At 36.5% G+C, this 18,369-nt stretch overlaps 1 protein-coding gene across 4 annotated transcripts; it reads left to right on the top strand.

Annotated features, from left to right (window-relative positions):
• The first annotated feature begins 1,205 nt into the window (after positions 1-1,205).
• On the top strand, positions 1,206-15,227 carry LOC145642039 (uncharacterized). 4 transcript variants are annotated; one of them, XR_014115617.1, is made up of 17 exons: positions 1,206-1,476; positions 1,604-1,685; positions 4,327-4,411; positions 5,188-5,312; positions 7,304-7,374; positions 7,453-7,525; positions 7,624-7,754; positions 9,674-9,844; positions 9,975-10,199; positions 10,360-10,404; positions 10,507-10,547; positions 11,606-11,696; positions 11,805-12,006; positions 13,309-13,437; positions 13,976-14,688; positions 14,910-15,027; positions 15,134-15,227. XR_014115617.1 is itself a non-coding variant. In XM_081693109.1 (15 exons), exons 1-15 carry the CDS (start codon positions 1,305-1,307, stop codon positions 14,607-14,609), a joined length of 2,277 nt encoding a protein of 758 aa, XP_081549235.1. In that variant the 5' UTR covers positions 1,206-1,304; the 3' UTR covers positions 14,610-14,808. The 4 variants fall into 4 exon arrangements, 1 of the variants encoding a protein (XP_081549235.1); XR_014115616.1 differs by having other exon boundaries at positions 14,910-15,227; XR_014115618.1 differs by lacking the exons at positions 14,910-15,027; positions 15,134-15,227 and adding an exon at positions 14,831-14,891.
• Positions 15,228-18,369: the final 3,142 nt, after the last annotated feature.

Raw genomic sequence — 18,369 nt, forward strand, 5'->3', positions numbered from 1 at the left:
TAATTATTATTATTATTATTAATTATTTATTATTTATTATTATTAAATATTAATTATTCAATATTATTCTTATTAAATATTAATATTATTATTAAATATTAATTATTATTATAATAATTCAATATTAAATATTAATTTTAAGTAGAGTAGAGCAGAGCAGGACAGAACAGAGCAGAGCAGATTGAAGCAGAGCAGGACAGAACAGAGCAGAGCAGATCAGATTTCAGCAAAGCAGAGAAGAGCAAAGCAGATTTCAGCAGAGCAGAGCAGAGCAAAGCAAAGCAGCTCTAAAGAACGGGGCCTAAATTAGTAATGCAACATTTCATGTCATGTTGCACGACTACTTCAACTTTTTTTTTTTTTTTTTTTTAAACAAAACCTTATCTATACATGTAAATAGAGGTAGGTGCATCAACTTGGTCTAGTGACAAAGTTTGTATCTCACAATTCACAACCTTTGATTGTGGGATCAAACTTCAAACCCCACTAGTGACATTTTGAGGTGGGGATTCCCTTACCCTTCCTCTCTCCTACCCCACTTTTAAATTGCATAGCCCGTTAACACGAGTCAAGAAGATATGTAAGAGGTTCCGGCTTGATAAGACCCTTCTCCTTACCAACAACATCTTGCAATGAGGTTACTTATTATTTACTCTCTAAAAAGGTTTTCAAAACACCGAAGTGGAAGAGAAAAATATCATCGTCATCAAGTCTGTCAACGTAAGGATCTTTTTGAAGACCGGCGTGTCAATCATTATGGAAGGGATAGAGTACGCCATAAATTCATCATCTATGAAAGACCGACAAAAAGAAAGACAAATTGACATGAATATCACCAACGATTGGCAAGGTGTGCCCAGCAACACAACATCTAAGTGAAGCAATGCACAACACCATTTATGGAGGGAGGGTGTACTATTTGAGTCGGTAAATAGTATTCAATTCTAGAAAATACTGCCGTTAAAATCAATGACCATTAACTCCGTATAAGAAAAGTGTTGCAATTATACCGTACTGAGAGAATACGTTGTATCGCCAAGACATAAAGAATTGCACTGCGCAACTTGGGTTGCATCCAAGCCCATAATCACTCGAGATTTTTACATCAACTCATCAAGTAGATAATACTCCGTACCAACCCACGCAAACAGAACATATTTATACGAACACAAAGTACTGCAAATAATCACACTTGTCAGCAATTTCGCCCCCAATTTCTCTCTCTTTTCCTCTCTCACTCTCTCTCTCTCTTCCATAGCATTAGCATCATATGATAAACTTCGTCTTCGTTCTTCAAATCTGCAATGGCTAGTGTTCGATTCAAATTCAGAAGTTCTGCTACTTTCGATTCTGTTGATATTGGAGAACAATCATCAATTTCAATTCGCGATCTCAAATCAAAAATCGTTTTGAAGAAACACCTTAATCTCTGTCAAGATTCCGACCTCGTTTTCTCTGATTTTCTCTCAGGCCAAGGTTTTTCAATTTTATGATTCAATTTGTTTATCAATTATATTCAATTTTAATGATTGAATTTGTTCATCTAATTATTCAATTAATCATGCAATTTTGATTAATTTTGATTTGTTTGTGTTGAATTCAGAGTATAAGGATGAAAGCATTAGAATACCTAGTGGTTCGAGCGTAATTATTAAGCGAGTACCTGCGAAATCCTCTCTTCTCAGGTGAATTTTTTTATTAATTTGCTTCAATTTTCCTTATATTTGGTCCTATTTTATGGCGGTTGAATGAATTGCTGTTCGAGTTAGTTTATGTTATGTTACTGGTGAGATTGTACAGCCGGATTGTTCGAGTTATATTATCACGTTTAGGTCTTTGAGCATGGCTGCTTTATGGTGTATAAATGTAGCTGAAACATAATAGTTTAGGTTGAGTTTGTATGCCTGGATTGACTAAGGCTAAAACATGTTTAGGTTGAGTTTGTTCTTCTTGATTGATCTAGGCGAATACATGTTTACGTGCATGATTCCGATTTATAGATGTTACTATAGCTATGTCTTTTGATGAAATAACATGATACTGTTTTGTAATTTTGTTTGAATGTTTCGTATTTGGAAGCTAATTTAAATAATTTACTGAATACCTTGTGTGGTTTACTACCAAAATTTGCATTAATTGATTTAGACGAATTCAATACTTTTCCGCGGATTTAGTACGTTAAGATGAAGATCGGTATGAATTTGTATAGAGTGTTTATTTCTGTATTTAGATCACATCTTTTAACATTGGAAGGTTGTTTTGGAGTTCATTAGATACGCCACATGTAGAATTGATAGTGCAGCTTTCTGTATAAGACCATCTGAAGATTTAATGTGCATGGATCCCTTAGCATTGATTAGGGTTCAATCAATCCACGTGTATTGTCGAGTTCTGCATTAATTAGCTAACGATGAACTTGGAAACTTATCGTAGACTTGTGACTTGCGTAGTTGCGTGTACCTGGAGTGTATTGGAATTTGTATCAAGCCCTAATGAGTTAAGAGTTTAATCTTGGAAACTTACCTTGACCCTTCATATTGGAGAGCTTTTTCAAAAGTTCACAAAAATTTCATGTGAACATATGTGGACCCTTTTATATTTGAAAGCTAATAAGTGCGTTACAGATTAATGTGTAATAATTTAGCTTGATGTGATAAACACTTTGCAAGTTTGGCATGGAAGGTGACAATTCATTGTAGAGTATCAGCGCTATCATGTTCCTTATTTGCTTTTTATATGGCTGGAAACCTTTTGCTTACATCAGTTTAGTTGTGTCCACTAGGCCTGTGTCAAACCTAGATGAACTAAAAAACTTTTCTCACAAGTAAAGTCATTTTATTAGATATCGAGAGTGCTTACTTAAGAACTAAACTGTGTGCTAGGGCAAGGATGAAGCCTGGGAACTTGTAGCCTTGGTGCATTGAGAGTGGATTGTTTATGTTATTCCTAGTATTTTTTTTCCTTATTCTATCTCATTTATAAAAAGTAACAACACTTTGATGCCATGGTTCAACATTTCACCTTTGAATTCATTTGGTAAACAACTGATGCTCCGTACTGAGCTTTCATTCCAAGACTAGATTGTCTGTATTGCATAACTTGATATGCCAGGTGGAAATTTGATGAATGCTTAAATGATCTTCCGACAATCAGGATTAGTGCAGGCTATTATTAGTCAGCCATCTTTAAGTGCAGTATAGACTTAAGTTTTTGTTTACAAGAAGGTAGGATCCTGAATCTATGAAGAGTTAAACTGTGAGAAAATCGTTGGAGTATACACTTGGCTTCTATCATGTCCTTATTTGCGTATGAAGACAAAATCAATTCGAACTTCTGATTGATTTTTTGGGAAGATTTTTCCATTTGGAGATTTTTTTTTGGAATTATTCGAAGAGGCTTTTGAACAGGGTCAGGCTTTATAATTTAGTCTATATACATAATACACGGATTACGTAAGATTTGTAATGATGCTCCTATGACAACATTAGTCCAGAAGCATTTTGTACAGACTTGGTTTTTGCCTTTAGAAAATGAGATGTTGGTGATCTTACCCTTTGATAAAGTTAGGGTTTAGACTTCGTACATGATCTTACTTATAATTATGAACTCTCGTGGATCATTGAAGAACACGGACCTGAATTTTATAAAATTTTATATTTAATCCAGACTTTAGTCCTTACGTTTGGTAGGATGATGCTATTCTTTGAGCCACAAATTAATTAACCATTGAATTGAAATGGGTACTCTGGTTTCAGTTATCACGTCTAATTTGGACTGTGGTGTACTTTGACCAAGTATGAATGATATGAATGCAAAGGAGGACAACACTTGATTGGTATTACCTATGTTTTGTGAAATGGCAGAGGCAGACACAACGGAGAATGATAACTTATATTCTCCCTTTGAAAGGAAAAAGGGTATTGCATACCTCTTGAAGTGAAAGTATTCAGATATTTTGCACAATGCCATGTCATGAACCATGAGTCGATCTGGAGAAAAATAAAGTGTGTACCTTTTCTTTTCTGTGTTGTATGCAAATGTTAGATGAACATAAATATTTTTTTTGCTAAAAATTTTTTAATAACAATTTCTAAATGCCACCATGCTGTCATTACTCTCTTATTCCAAAAGTGTGAACATTTTGTTTATGCTGCTGAAAGTTAGCCACCAGTTTAAGTAGAATAGGTAACTCCAGTGAATTGAATATCAATTTACATCGCTACTTTACTATGATTTTATGGAACTGACGACTAAGCATTTTGTTAAACTTGTTAATACATGTTATTGTGTGTATTTTTAGTATTTCACATGCACTAGTGTTTGCAGGGATTCTGATACCTCACCAGGATGCTTTGGTCTTAAGGATGGCAAATGTGTAGGTGACCTAGGTGTCATTGATCCCCCTTCTGTGGTATGTTGTTATTGATTATTGTGTTCTTTTACTTCATACCTGTTCTTATGCTATTCAAATTGTAAGTTCAAGTTAGCTGTGAGACTTTATCAGACTGTTATTCATCATGATACAGGTGTTAGGCGAATTTGATTCCATTACAATACAGTTAGATAAAACTAGCATATCAATATAATTTTTTGTTAGTATGTATAACACTCTAGTTTATAATTATTATGGTTTTATATATGATATTTTTGTTTATATTATAGAAGCATGGGAAACCACTGAATGATATCGTTATTCAGATATATACAATCAATTGACAGCTTGTTAATCATGTTGAACATCCGTAGGAAGGGTACATCCTATTCTTATTTTCATTGGATGTATAAGGTGAAAAACGTGTGCTATGGCCCAAGGTTAATTGTCTACTATATATATAATCTTGAACGCGTGTTTTTATCATGGGGAAAAAAGAAAAATGTTGTAAGTGGTGTGTTTCTGACTAGTCGAGAAAATAATTCTCACCAGGTCTGAGGAAGAAACATATCTGTTGGTCCACAATTTATTAACATGTGATCGTAAACTTGCACTATCACTAGGTGTATTTTTTGACTAATTGAGAAAATGTATTTCATCTGCTAAAATAATTTATTTCCTGTAGATGATTTCTTCACAATTCTTTGTTATTTCAGCTGTACATACATGGTATATAGAAAAGTTCCTGTTGATTTTCAAAAGGTTCAGTTAAGCATCTAATTTTTGTGTGCGAATTGTTTATTGGTATCTTGCAGGATGTTGGAGTAAACAACCTCAATGATTTTGGAGTTGACTTGTGTCCACCTCCTTGCACAAACTTATCTGACACCGGAGAACTGCTATTGAACAACAATGGGAAGAAAGATTACGTGGCTACAAGGTATGTTCCTATACGATACCATACGCACCTCTGTGTAAAGGCGGGGGGGGGGGGGGGGGGGGGGGCGGGGGGAGTATTTAAATAGAATCCTTGGTTGCTGATATTAATGGTTTAATTATTGCTTATACGCGCATCTTAAAACATAATGATACTTTATCGGGATTATCATTAATGATTTTTACAAGAGGGTGTTGGCGAATTTATACATAATAACTCAAGCTCGTAATTAATCTCATATTAGTTATTTGTGTACTGCATTTATTCTTTATTGGAATACTTGCAAACATGGAATGAAGTTTTATCCGTATCGTTGCGATGTGGCCGGGTTTTAACAAACTACTAAGCTACTGAAACAAATTATTTCATTTTGTGACAGTGTTTTCGTAAGTTATTAAATTCATCATATGTGCCAGCTATCAACTCGTTCAACCCAAAGAAAGAATTCAAATGCTAATCGAACTCTTCACTAGTAACTTAATTTGCTAGCTGAGTTAATAGCACAATGTCTAGCAAAACCATGATAATTATGCCCAGTCATTAGTTTGTACCGTCGTGCGGCTATAGTTCTAATTTCATAAATGGTGAAGTTTCAATTTGGAAAATTCACAATGGTGCTCTTAAGTTTTTTTATTTTTCTCAATGGTAACATCATAAAATCAAATTATCTTCGGTAATCAACAATTTGTGTTACTAATTCAGCCTAACCATAGTTAACTAAAGGCAAAATGACTAATATATTCTTGAAAATCAGATTTTCCTTTATTTTTTACAATTAGAAAAAAAAACACCGCCAGCCCCTCCAGTACTCCACCCTGCCCAATGCCCAAACACAATCCACCTGCCCTGGTGCCCGCTCCCAGACCTCCCTTCCCCGGCGCCGATTCCTCCCCCCGTCACGACGCCGATTCCTCCCCCCGTCACGACGCCGATTCCTCCCCCCGTCGCGACGCCTTCCTTTCCTCCTTCCTGGATCCCCCACAAAACCCATGAAATCCCTTACCGAAACCCCAAGCAGCCCTGACCTCCAATGACAACCACCCCTGGCGCCACCCACCAACCGGAGCCATCGTTGGATACCGTCGACCAACACCTCCAATCCCTCCAGTCACCTTCGTCCTTCGATCTACACCTTTGGTGAACCGTGAATTTTGGTAACAACCTACAAATTTATCGCACATTTCTTTGATTAGAGATGGTGTTGGTGTTAGTGTAGTGGCGATCTTGGTTCAGCCTGGCGCAGGCGCCGGCGCCAGGGAAGGGATCTTGGTGGCGCCGGCCGGGAGCAGGGGAATTAGGCTGGGTGGGCAGGGGTGGCAGGGGGAAGAAGTGGGTGGTGGGTTTTTGTTAAAAAGGGGTATTTTAGTCTTTTCGCTTTTCCCTCCCTTTTAAAACATTAGCCATGGTTAATATTTCCTTAAAATGTTTAATTAATGATACCATTGAATTAGTTTTACAAATTATAGAATATCAACGATAATTTGATATTTTAGTGTTTACCATTGGGAAAAAAAAGAAAAAAAAAAAAAAACTTAGATGAGTACCATTGAGAATTTCCCTTTCAATTTTGCTCCAGCTCACCAAATCCAAAAGATATTGAATGCGTAATCTAAAACTAGTAGTTAACCCGTAATACACTGCACCCCTCATTATAGAATTAGTCAAATCCAATTTACTAACAAGATTAGCAGAATAATTTATATCGGACGGTCTTGCTCCAACATCACTATTAAATATAACAAGTCCCAGCTTTGTTCGTTGAGGATGTTTGTCTATTGTGGTCCTGTTAGTGTTGTTTTTTTTTTTTTTTCCCCCTGATAAATTAGGTGCCTTGCTGGCAATCTTGCATGATTGATGAGGTGGTAACTGTTTGTGCGATTGAACATCTTCCTTGTTTTGTTACATTTTGTGATGCTCATTTCCATTAGGCTGTCCTTGCATCAAGTTAAAGTTCATCTATTTAAGAACTATCTTTTTTTACGTGATTGATACAGATGCTCTCAGGAAGTATTAGTGAAATGCCAAAAGCTTGAGACAGCTCTCCCTGGTCAATTGACTCCAAAAGGTAAAAAGCTTACTGCTCTCTATTTGTCTGAAGAAGGTTGTTGTATCTATAATTCTTGAAACTTGTTCATCTTTTCAGGTTCTAGTGCAAATGAGGGAAGTACCCTAGTTGTGCCTAAGCCCAAAATTGAGGAACAAACAGAGTTGAAGAGGTAAATTTTTATAGAGGTGTTACCGAACTTGAATATTGTCGAGTTTATGATGAGCAATATCTGAATCTGGTATTTTATTTGACTTTGATTTTGTGAAGAGCTCATCATGCAAAATATTTAGCCATGGAGAACTGTGATATGCCATCAGAGTTGAAATGTTCGCTTTGCAGAACCTTTTTTAAAGAGGCTGTCATGATACCATGTTGTCAACACAGCTTCTGTGGAAAATGTAAGTATTTTTACCTGTTTATGATTAACTTAAGCTCACGTTTTTATAATAAAAATATTTTTTGATGGCTTGTCACATCCGCAAATATGCGTGACTTGGTAGCTTTACCAGTAAACTTTAATGCACATGCTCTGCTATTATTGTCTATGCTTAATGAACTACTTTGTATATTACACCACCTGGTATATATTAGTACCAAAGTTTAGATAATATGTATTGCTTATAAAACTGATGGTGAGATGTACAATTGTATAACTATGAATCTCCGGACATCTGAAATATGCTCAGATGAACGTGAGAAGTACAAATGATTGTCTTCAAAAAAAAAAAAAAAAAAAAAAAAAAAAAAAAAAAAAAAGAGAAAACGTGTAAATGATTGAATGCAAGTCTTGTTAAAATCTGAATTAGAATTCCTTTGCTGGGACACTACGAGTCTTTTGCTGTATATTTCCACGTTTCAACCTTCTCCTCCCCTATGGATAGATTGGCATTAAATTGGAAACTTGCACCCTGCTGTTTATATTTCTTATGTGAACTATTCGATTCAAGGAATGGTTTATAGTGTTAGCTCAACAAATTCTGGGTTTAATGTTATTTGACATAGACAGCAGACATCAAAGTATGGAAATGTGCATTGTTTTAGCAAATGTGCTAATTTTGGAATAAATAATAAGTTGAAAATATCTGATTGAATTTTGCATTGTCTCCCCTAATACTCCAACTACTGCTGTATGTGATTTCAATAGCCAAATTTTATGCAAGATGCCCAGAATGGTATAGAATGATAAAAGTTGTGACCTTGGATAGCTGCAGAAAACATGAATTGTATGACTAATCTTTACACGAAGACATGCCCACTAAAGGTGTGGTGAGGGGGATGGAAAGTATGCGGCCTTACCCCTGCGATAACAGAGAATTTATTCTTTTGACCTGTGATCCTGATAGCAACTGCTGACAACGGGCCCATGGTTTACAATTAATAAAAATCAATGGCATTAAGTGTTATTACTGATGTTAAAATGAATATTACTGATTGGGAAACTTGTTTTTACTAATTAGAACTGATTTTTATTGACTTACTATTGCTTGTTACTGCAATGATTACTAATACTTACTGATTAAAAATGAAATATACTGATTATAACTGAATTTTACCGATAGCGACTGTTTTTTTTACTTATTAGAGCACTAATTATTCGCCGATTAAAACTTATTAGTACTGATTTCAATCAATCAATCAAAACTTATTAGTATTGAATCTGTTTTAATTGAGGTAAACTTTATAGGGCCTCTTTCAGTTTTAATCCAATGCCAAATAGAATCAATTTGCCGATTAGAACTTATTTGTACTGAATCTGTTTTACTTAAGGTGAACTTTATAGGGCCTAATTCAGTTTTAATCCAAAACCAAATATTTCTGTTGTGTCCATCAATTCTTATCTTGTAAATTTTTTTTAAAGCTGGGCCTTAATTCAGCACTTTGTTAATACATGCCTTACATCATCTTTTCCTTCCCTAACAGTTTTCTATTTTCCCCAGTTTCGCTTCAATTTGATGCTGGAAGTTTTTTTTTTTTTTTTTTTCTTCTTTATTTTTGTTAGGGTGCCTTTGTATTTGGGGGGGGGGGGGGGGGGGGTTATCCTAGCTATTCGTTATCTAAATGGGTTGTTGAGATTGTCATCTGGTTTTTATACCAATATAATTGTGTACTATTATTTATTACACACACACAGTGACACAGCAAAGGAGGTGGGGTGGGAGGGAACAGGGAAGGGGATGAGGAAATATGTGTCTGTGTGTGTGTACCTGGAACTATGTATTCAAGCTTGAAAAGCAAGTGTTAGCTTTTTTAATGTTTGCTTGTCTCTTGATAATTTCTGTTCATCTCGTTACTTATCTGCTTTAAATTTCATTAACAGGTATTCGTGCAGCGTTGTCTGAGAATGCAAAATGTCCCATGTGTTCTTCCACCAAGTGCAAACCTAATGATTTACTGCCAAATGTATCACTTACGCAAGCAATTGAGCGTTTTCTTGAATCTCAACTCTTATTGAATGGCTCAGAAGACGAGCTTCATAGATATGCACCTGGTATTCTATACATAAACATACTTCTAAAAAGATGTTGCTTAATAAATTTGGTTTCTCAATGTAGTGTGGAGGAGCTTATTACATTTACAATGTGCAAGCTTTGGGTAATCATTTAACAATTACTGTGCAGATGGTGAATCTGGAATTCAAGTAAAGGAGATTTCTTATGCTGCAACTGTTCCACAAAAGCGTTTGCAAATGAACCAACCTGTAACTGGGAAATATGCAATCCAGAAAAAGTCAACTAAGCTACATGATTGTGCTCATCCTGCTGAAACTCCTGGTACATTAGAAGATTTCAGCGAATTCGAAGGGGAAAATGAGCCGCAAAATATAGCTAAAACTAATGAAGAAGGTGAGGTCATTATCTACTTTTCTTTTCTGTATGGTATTTGTTCAAAATTGTGAAAAGTAAATATATTTTTTCAATATGCTCTGATGTTTTATGTTAAACTCCGGACAATATGATGTTCGTAACATTGCTCTATCTGGAAAATATTGTTTGTTGCCTGTAGTTTCTTGCTCCAAGATAGGGGAGGGAGTGCATGCCATTACTGGAGGTATGATTTTTGTCGTCAACATATTTCCAATTTGGTACTCCATATTGAAGATCTAATTGATTAAAGCTTCTGATCTTTGTTGTAATTATGTTACACTTTCAGGTGGAGAAAGGAATTTCACAGATCCTGGACGACCAAACAAGGTAAGTGCTGGGTCTACTAAATGTTCTTAAGGCTCAGATTGTTTCCTCAACTGAAAACAGTTTTCCATGAGCAACATTTTCCTATTTTCCTTTGTTTGGTTGTTCGGAATATTCTCGACTACCATCATTTCAACGCCCTAAACTGATCAATGGAGATAGCATTGCTTTATTTAGGAATTACTGTAATAAAATAAAACAGCAATTCATTGAGCCTTCACGGTCATCCATTTCGAATGCATATCCCATTTTCGCACAGCAAGGTTATGAAAATTCATGAGAAGCGTTTGGCTAGTTTGTAAGCAAGAAGCTGCCACTGTCTGGCTTCCCCTGCTTTATTTCTTGACAGAAATTGCAGCATCGCTTCTAATTTGGTGGGAAATGGTTTTTATTAGTGGGAAAGTAAACTTTTTTTCCAACCTAACCTTTTTTTTTTTTTTTTTTTTTTTTTTTTTTTTCCCATCTGGTTCAAGCCAAAGAGAGGAAAGTTGGAAAAGAGTTTTCCTTGAAAACACTTCATTCCAAAACAAATAGAGCCTACATTACTCCTATTTAGAATTATTGCTACAATTGTCTTTTAAAGGTCAAACTTCACAAACTTTGACCATAAGTTTTCATTACTCCTATTTAGAATTATTGCTACAATTTTCTCACTGCATTAGGGGTTCAAGTGTTTTTAAACACAATGTTAGATGATTGAACTGGAGAAGTACAGATGAAAAATGTATTGATAGGTGGGCCAATCTGTCTGATTCCTGTAGGAGAAAAGAATTATTTGGTGGGGCTACCATTGATAAAGAGACATTAGTTTAATAGCACATAAGATTAAAGCAGTAAACGGAGAGATGAAAGTTAGAAAATGATACCTTGTTAATTCTTCCCGCAGATAGTTTATATATAATATAGGTGAGTTAACTGCAGTTATAGTATGTCGCTCCCTCTACACCTCATCTGACACCTTGTATGGCCTTATGGGCTGATCAATTATTTAGTTTAAACTTTGTATGTCATATTGAGAACTTAGTGGAATTGTTTATCGTTGACATATTGCTCTTTTTCAGGGTCCACGGACATGCTTTATGTGTGGGTCTCCGGATCATTTGATTAGAGGCTGTCCGGGTGCTGTGAACCACAACACAAACCACTGGAATGGTAGGTTGATTTTTCTACTCTGTTGGTCATTTAGTAACTAGTTATATCTACTGTGCACATACTTATTCTTGGCCTTTTCTGTGGTTGGTTATTCATCTTGTGATCTAGGTGTTGGTTCACGTTCACTTCCTGGGGCTGTATCAGGCTATCCACCAACATATTGGCAAGGAAATCAACCTTATCCCGGGCCCTATATTAACATGTACGGAGGCCCTGGGATGATGTTCTATAATACCAACACAGCTCCCATTTCACCGATTGCATTTCCTTCCTGCTCCCCATCAATGTATGGTGGCTATCCTGTTGTTAGGTATAGCTATGACTTCTGCTTTTCTTCGTATTTTCAAAAGGTTTATTGCATAGTCACATGATTTGCATGCTTATGTCTGCATGCTAGATATTGTGTGCTTCACTGTTTTAGGAATAGAAGTAAAAAAAAAAGGAAGAAGAAGAAGAGAAAAGAAAAAGAGTTTCTTTTACAAATAACGAAGTCAAAATTGTCTATACAACCTTTTGCAAAAAGATGTGTCTCATGTAGGTTGGTCATGCCTTAGCCTCTCACCCTCACACCTTATTTGTTTCCTGGAGCAGTGGAACACCTTGCGCTTTTAAAAAGAAGATAATGGTTGAATTACCGTTGAAGGTCCATTGGAGATACACTTTCATTAATGATTTATTTTAATTTTTTTAGTTTTTATAATTAGTTAATTTGTTATTTTCTTTCAGTAAATAAATGATCTTTGACAAGATTCCTAGAAATTGAACATGACCCTATTATTCAACTTTCAAAATCCTAATGTAGGTATGAGGCTTACTAAATTCGAAGATTTTGCCACATGCCATTTCTATTCCCTCTAAAATTCTAATTTGTGGTGCAACAGGCATGCAAAATGCCAGCAAATCATTGGTCTTGTTTATCTTGTAGTTCATTCGATGTCTTTGCTTGTTCAGCCTGATTTTGGATGGAGTATTTTAAAGGCATCATGTCATAGCTTCCAATTTCTGAGAAGGCTCTGATATGGCCATGATTGTTCCTCAGACTTGACTTAATAACTTCTTTTCAGAAATTATCCTGGGCTTTCACCGTGTTCACTCTTTGATCAATATTGATAATTTATTTAATCAGCTTTGTGCACTTTCAGGCCCTTCAATCAGTAGTATAACTTAAAGTTGGAATTCTGTGGGGGTATTTATTGTCATGGGTTATGTAGCCTGCTTTCATCCTCAGCAATAGTTGCACCTTATAACCTACGTCTTAAATTCATTTACATTAGTGCATGTTATTGGTGTGCCTAATGATCCACCTTCGCACTTGATCTGCTGTTTCTGAGTAATGATATTTCTGATCTTTAGTTTGATTTTGAAAGCTGTCATTTTAACATGAAGTTATGAACCCAATAAACTGCAGTGACAAGGGAGAGGGTTGCCTTTATATCCTGAGACAAAATTAGAGGGGTTAACGGTTTATCTTGCCTGGGTTGATTTGGTGAAAATTTGTATCTGTAACAATCAGTTTATACTTTGTGTTTCAATTGTTTATCTTATTTCATTGCTTCCCTTTCCCTCCACTCTCCTCATATGTTTGGTGACTGACATATGGATAATGGCACAGTGGATATATGAATGTGGGAGGCATAACACCACAAGTTGGAAATTTTGCTCAGCAACCAAGACATGTAGATCATCTGGAGCATCAAGATAGTGCATATTTGCGGAGGAATTATGATGTAGATTTGGAAAGGTAACTCTTTTCACTACTTTTAATGTATTGTACATAGCTATGTATGTTGAGGAGACATAGTTGACTTTTTTTTTTTTTTTTTTTTTTTTTTGGGGGGGGGGGGGGGGTTTGCTGTCAGTCTGCTTCACTATTGGTTATGTGCATGCTTGGTCTTTTATTTTTATGGGTGAAAGGGAGTTTGATGCATATAAATGCTAGTTGGTTAATGGTTGGTTCTGATATTAACCCTGTTCGAATTTTTGTAAAATCGCAAAATTTCAGCATCATATTTGAAGCTAGCTAATCATCCCTTGCTGCCCCTCACATGCCCCCCACCCCCTTCTCACCCTTAAATTGAAATTCTATGCTGGCTGAGCTCTCTTGTTCTTTAGTTTCCTTCGTATCATTTTTTTTTCTTGCGATTTCCTGGTTATTGCTAAAGTGGCTTCAATCCTCATTTCCCCCCTAATTTTCTTATCGATTTCTTATTTCTCATCTTATTAAAAGGCATGTTCTCATTGTATATAAATATTATATCAATTAAATTTCAACTTTGCAGAGAACAGATCTTTGATAGAGACCGCAATGTGAATACCCACCATGATTCAATGGAAAGGGGCCTGTATCACTCTGGCGATGAGTTTCCCAAGAGTTCAGAAGGAAAGCATAGAAATCGTGACAATTCAGATGGTGATAAAGCTTACTCATATCGTAATAGACAAGGGAAAACTGCTCGTAATGTGGAGGGTGTAAGAGATCTTAGGATAGCTCAATCAGATATATCTTCTTCAGAAAAAGATGTTCCTGATAGCAGGATTCGGCCGAGGGAAGACAGGCAAGAAAAGCTCCATAAAACTTATAGAAGTAGTGATGAGTTTGGAAAGCAGCATGGCCATGACTCTGCTCTGAAACATTATCAACCAAAAGAAGAAAGCAGTAAAAGAAAAAGAGTGGAATATAATGAGAGAAAATCTGACCGACATTCTCACAGTCGCTCTAGGTCTAGCTTGGAACACAGTTATTCTGGTGATGGCGCAAGGCACCGGCGTGAAGAGTCCAGTCATAGATCTCGGCACTCGAATAGAGTTGAAAAAGTCAATGGTAAGGAGATGCATAGTGACCGTGGGAAGATTAAATATTCAGATGATTACGGGGAGGATTGCCACAGGTATAAACGGAAAAAATTTCGTTAGGGCTGGCAACAATTGTCTTTTGAGGTAATAGTGTATACAAAAGGATCACATATTTCAACCTTGATCATCTTTTGATTAGGTAAATGTATCAACATGGTTTACCCTTTGGTTGTTTCTCATGTTTTACCTAACAGTTGAATTAACCGTGGACCACACAGATTTGAACATTCATCTTACTGTTCACTTCTAATTTTGGTTCTTTATTGGCTTTGTTGAAACAGATCTAGTAGAGTGCTCAGCTTTGGACTACTCATCATGATTAACCTTTATCTAATCATCTAACCTACTTCATTTTCTTAGCTTGAAGTTGGATGCAAGCTAATGAGTTATGTCAAGAAGCACTGCTTGCACAGTTTAGATATGGATGGTCTTTAGTGAAGTGTCGTCATTTTCCACGTGAATCTCCAAGATGGTTGAGGTATGTGCTAAGACAGTATTGTATTCGTCCTTTCTCTTCCAAGGACACTCTTGTCCTGCTTAGTACTTTATGTTCAGGTATGTATTTGACCCTTGGTTCAGTTCAGCTCCCTCATATGTGACATACCCAGCACAAAGTCTTGTGGTAAGGGAGAAGTGGGCATTAGTTATTCTGGAAGCAAAAAGGATGCTTTGGCTTTTCTTCCTCTGGCTGATAGTATTTTATTGATTCATTTGCTTGCAAGTGTCTTGTATACTTCCTTCGTTTCACAAATATTGCAACAATTACCATTTTAGGAAGTTTCACAAATATTACAATATTTCTCTATTTGCACGTTTTCTCTCTCTCTCTCTTTCTCCTCTTCACATGAGTCCCTATCTTTATTCCTCTCTATCTCTCTTCTTCTTAAAATCTGTGTCCTATCCTCATGTTGCAATATTCGGGGAACGGAGGAAGTATAATGAAGAGTTACAATTAAAAAAAACTTCTCTTAGGGGCAGATGCAGAGATAGGTATACAAAAGTAAATGGATGGAGAGGGGTGAGGAGGTTTGTCTAGTTGTCTCACGGGCTAACAGTAGTGGTCTTAGTCATTTTTTTTTTTTTTTCTCTCAAAAAGTTATTAGCAGTGTTCGTTATTGAGCAATTTCTTGATATTGTTCTTGAATGTCATGAGAAGGCATTTGCAACAGCTAAAGAGGAGGTTTGAATTTGGTGAGTTAAGATTATTTTGTATTGAGTATATGCTGAGCTGTATGGCCCGTATCCGGTATCTACTATGTGATAGAGTGAAGATGCTTGCGTAAGAGGTAACTGTGGAAGAGTAGGGAAGACTGAAGAGGGAGAGAAACTTAATTGCCTTAAAAGTTTTGCAGAGAGGATGACTATTTGTTGCAGAGGGAGTGTTTTGATATTTAAAAAATGCTGAGGTTCTGAAGGAACCAGAGACACCTTTACGTTGATTCTACATTAATCTCACAGATAATGTCGAATGTTTCCCTTACATCTTTTTAACTTCAGCGAGTACTTTGTACTAGAGCTGGAGTTTTTCTTGAGTATTTCTCTATGCTCCTGATCCAGGCTAAACAGCCTATACGTCTCCTTTCATGAAAACCATGTTTATATTCGATTAATCCTGCTACGGTTGCTGTTAGTCAATCCACTCTGCCAGCCTACCACTCATGGATCCTCTGGTCCCTTCTAATTTCTAAGCCTGCTACATAATCTAGATGTCTTGAATCGATACTCCTTTATCTTCCTGTATATGGAATCTGTCCATAAACTTGATGCACCTTTGGTTGCTCAGCTGTCCCTGCTATTAGCTGTTGCCTCTTGACGTGCCTGAATACTGCACTGCTATCATTATATGGATCCAGGCAAGAGTATTGTGTACATTTTTCTTTTTATCTTCATTCCAGAGTTCACGAAGCATTAAAATTAGTGACAGGTGGATCTTTAGTAAGAGGTTGCATCATAATAATTTCTTTCAAGCCAGCCTTCCCACTCGGAGAGGGGAATGGTTGTGCATGTGTGTGTGCGTGAGCATGTGTGTGTGTGTGTGTGTGCGTGCGCGCGTGCGCGTGCGTGAAACTTTCATTGGCTTTAAAAACCATTTTGGGGCTGCTATTTTTGAACACAGAAAATTTCTCTTCTTCTACATCAGTTTTCCTTCATACTGTGTGTGCGTGTGCATTTGGGTGGGTGGCGTGTATGTGCGCGCGTGTTTGTACATGCCCGGGGAGGAGGGGTCAATGACACAAGGGGTCTAGGAAGTTCTCTTTGTGTCTTTTGATTCACTAACTCAAGTGGTGGAGTTAAAAAAAATACTAGTTTGATGCCTGTTCTTTTCATTCGTGACCCAAGCTCCACACCTAAGGCCAAACCCGAGTCTCACATGCACGGAATTTTTTAGTCTTTTTTGGCTATTGATGGCAGAATAGAGAAGTGATGTTGAAGGATTAAATGAAGGTTTAAAGCTAGTTTCTTAAGGATAACATTGTAGTGTCACACATAATGTTTACATTTTCGTTCTTTAAAAGGGAAAGGAAGACCAGTAGAGGGAGCAACATGTGTTTTCAGGGTTATGTGCATTTTAATACTTAGTATAGATATAGATCAATACTCAATAGATGCCATGCTCACTTACATGCTTCTTTACATCAAAATTCGCTCTGTTCTTGTTGTTTCTAATCATCAGCTTATATTATGTCAAAATGGATTTGGTTTCCCAGGCATTGGGTTTCATGTGAGATTTGATTTGGTTCTTGTTGGCTATCGTTGTCAGAGTTTAAAAGTGTGATAGATTGTTCTTTTTTATATACTTGGAACATTCCTCCTCTCTGTGTGCCCAAAACTCTAGTATATGTTTTTTTTACTTTGGATACCACCTCAGCTTGTAGTATTGTTTCACTTTGGGTAGCTAGAGGCTATGATCAAATTGACTTGGGGTCACTCAGGAGGATTTTGATTGGTTTGGGGTTTTTAAAAGGGTAACAGAATCAAGATGGTTCATTCCCTTTGTTTGTTAGGAAATGTTGTCAATTTCTTCATACCCCAATAGTTTGCAACCTTGATTCCTCACTTACCCAATGTGGATCAAAGGCATCATGGTTGGAATGTTAATTGTTTCCTTTTGATCCGCATCACCCTCAATTCCCCCCCCCCCCCCCCCCAAACCAACGTCCGAAAGGGGGGAAAAAATACCCTCCATAACACCAAGAAAAACCCACCCACTGCCACTGTTGCCGCATAAAGGACTACCAAAACTCCAAAAACGGGGGGGAGAGGGGAATAAGGCGAGTTCCCAATTGCTACTACTACAAAATTAAGAAGTTAGTTACTACCCTTATTGTCCTTATAAGTGTTTATTTGCATGATTATTGCTGAAAAATAACATTTAGGTGTAAATTTAATTTACATTTAGGTGTAGAGAGAAACCATTGATAAATGATAATGCCGAAAAGTGGCTGGAGATAGTAATCATACAAAATCACTTTTAAAGGTAGTAATTAACAGTATTTAATAGTAATTAACAACTTTTATTTTTAGGGATAGTAATGGACAAAGTATCCTCTTTTTAGGAGAATTTACTAATTTCCCTAAAACAGTTAACAAGGGATGTGAAATTCCTTATAATATCATAATTTATGGGCTCATGGTCAAATTCAACCATGAAATCACAACTCATGGAGGTTGTATGGTTGATTTTGACCGTTAAATCTAAGTGACTTATCAAATAAAACTCAACCGGTGGAGAGGGAAAGCATGGTGAGACCTTATCAAATCCAACTTTTTGTTAAGGGCGAAAAGTTGAGTTCAGCTCAGAATTAGAAAAAAAATAACG

The sequence above is a fragment of the Chenopodium album genome, chromosome 8, assembly GCF_948465745.1.
Source record: "Chenopodium album chromosome 8, dcCheAlbu1.1, whole genome shotgun sequence".
Lineage (NCBI taxonomy): Eukaryota > Viridiplantae > Streptophyta > Magnoliopsida > Caryophyllales > Amaranthaceae > Chenopodium > Chenopodium album.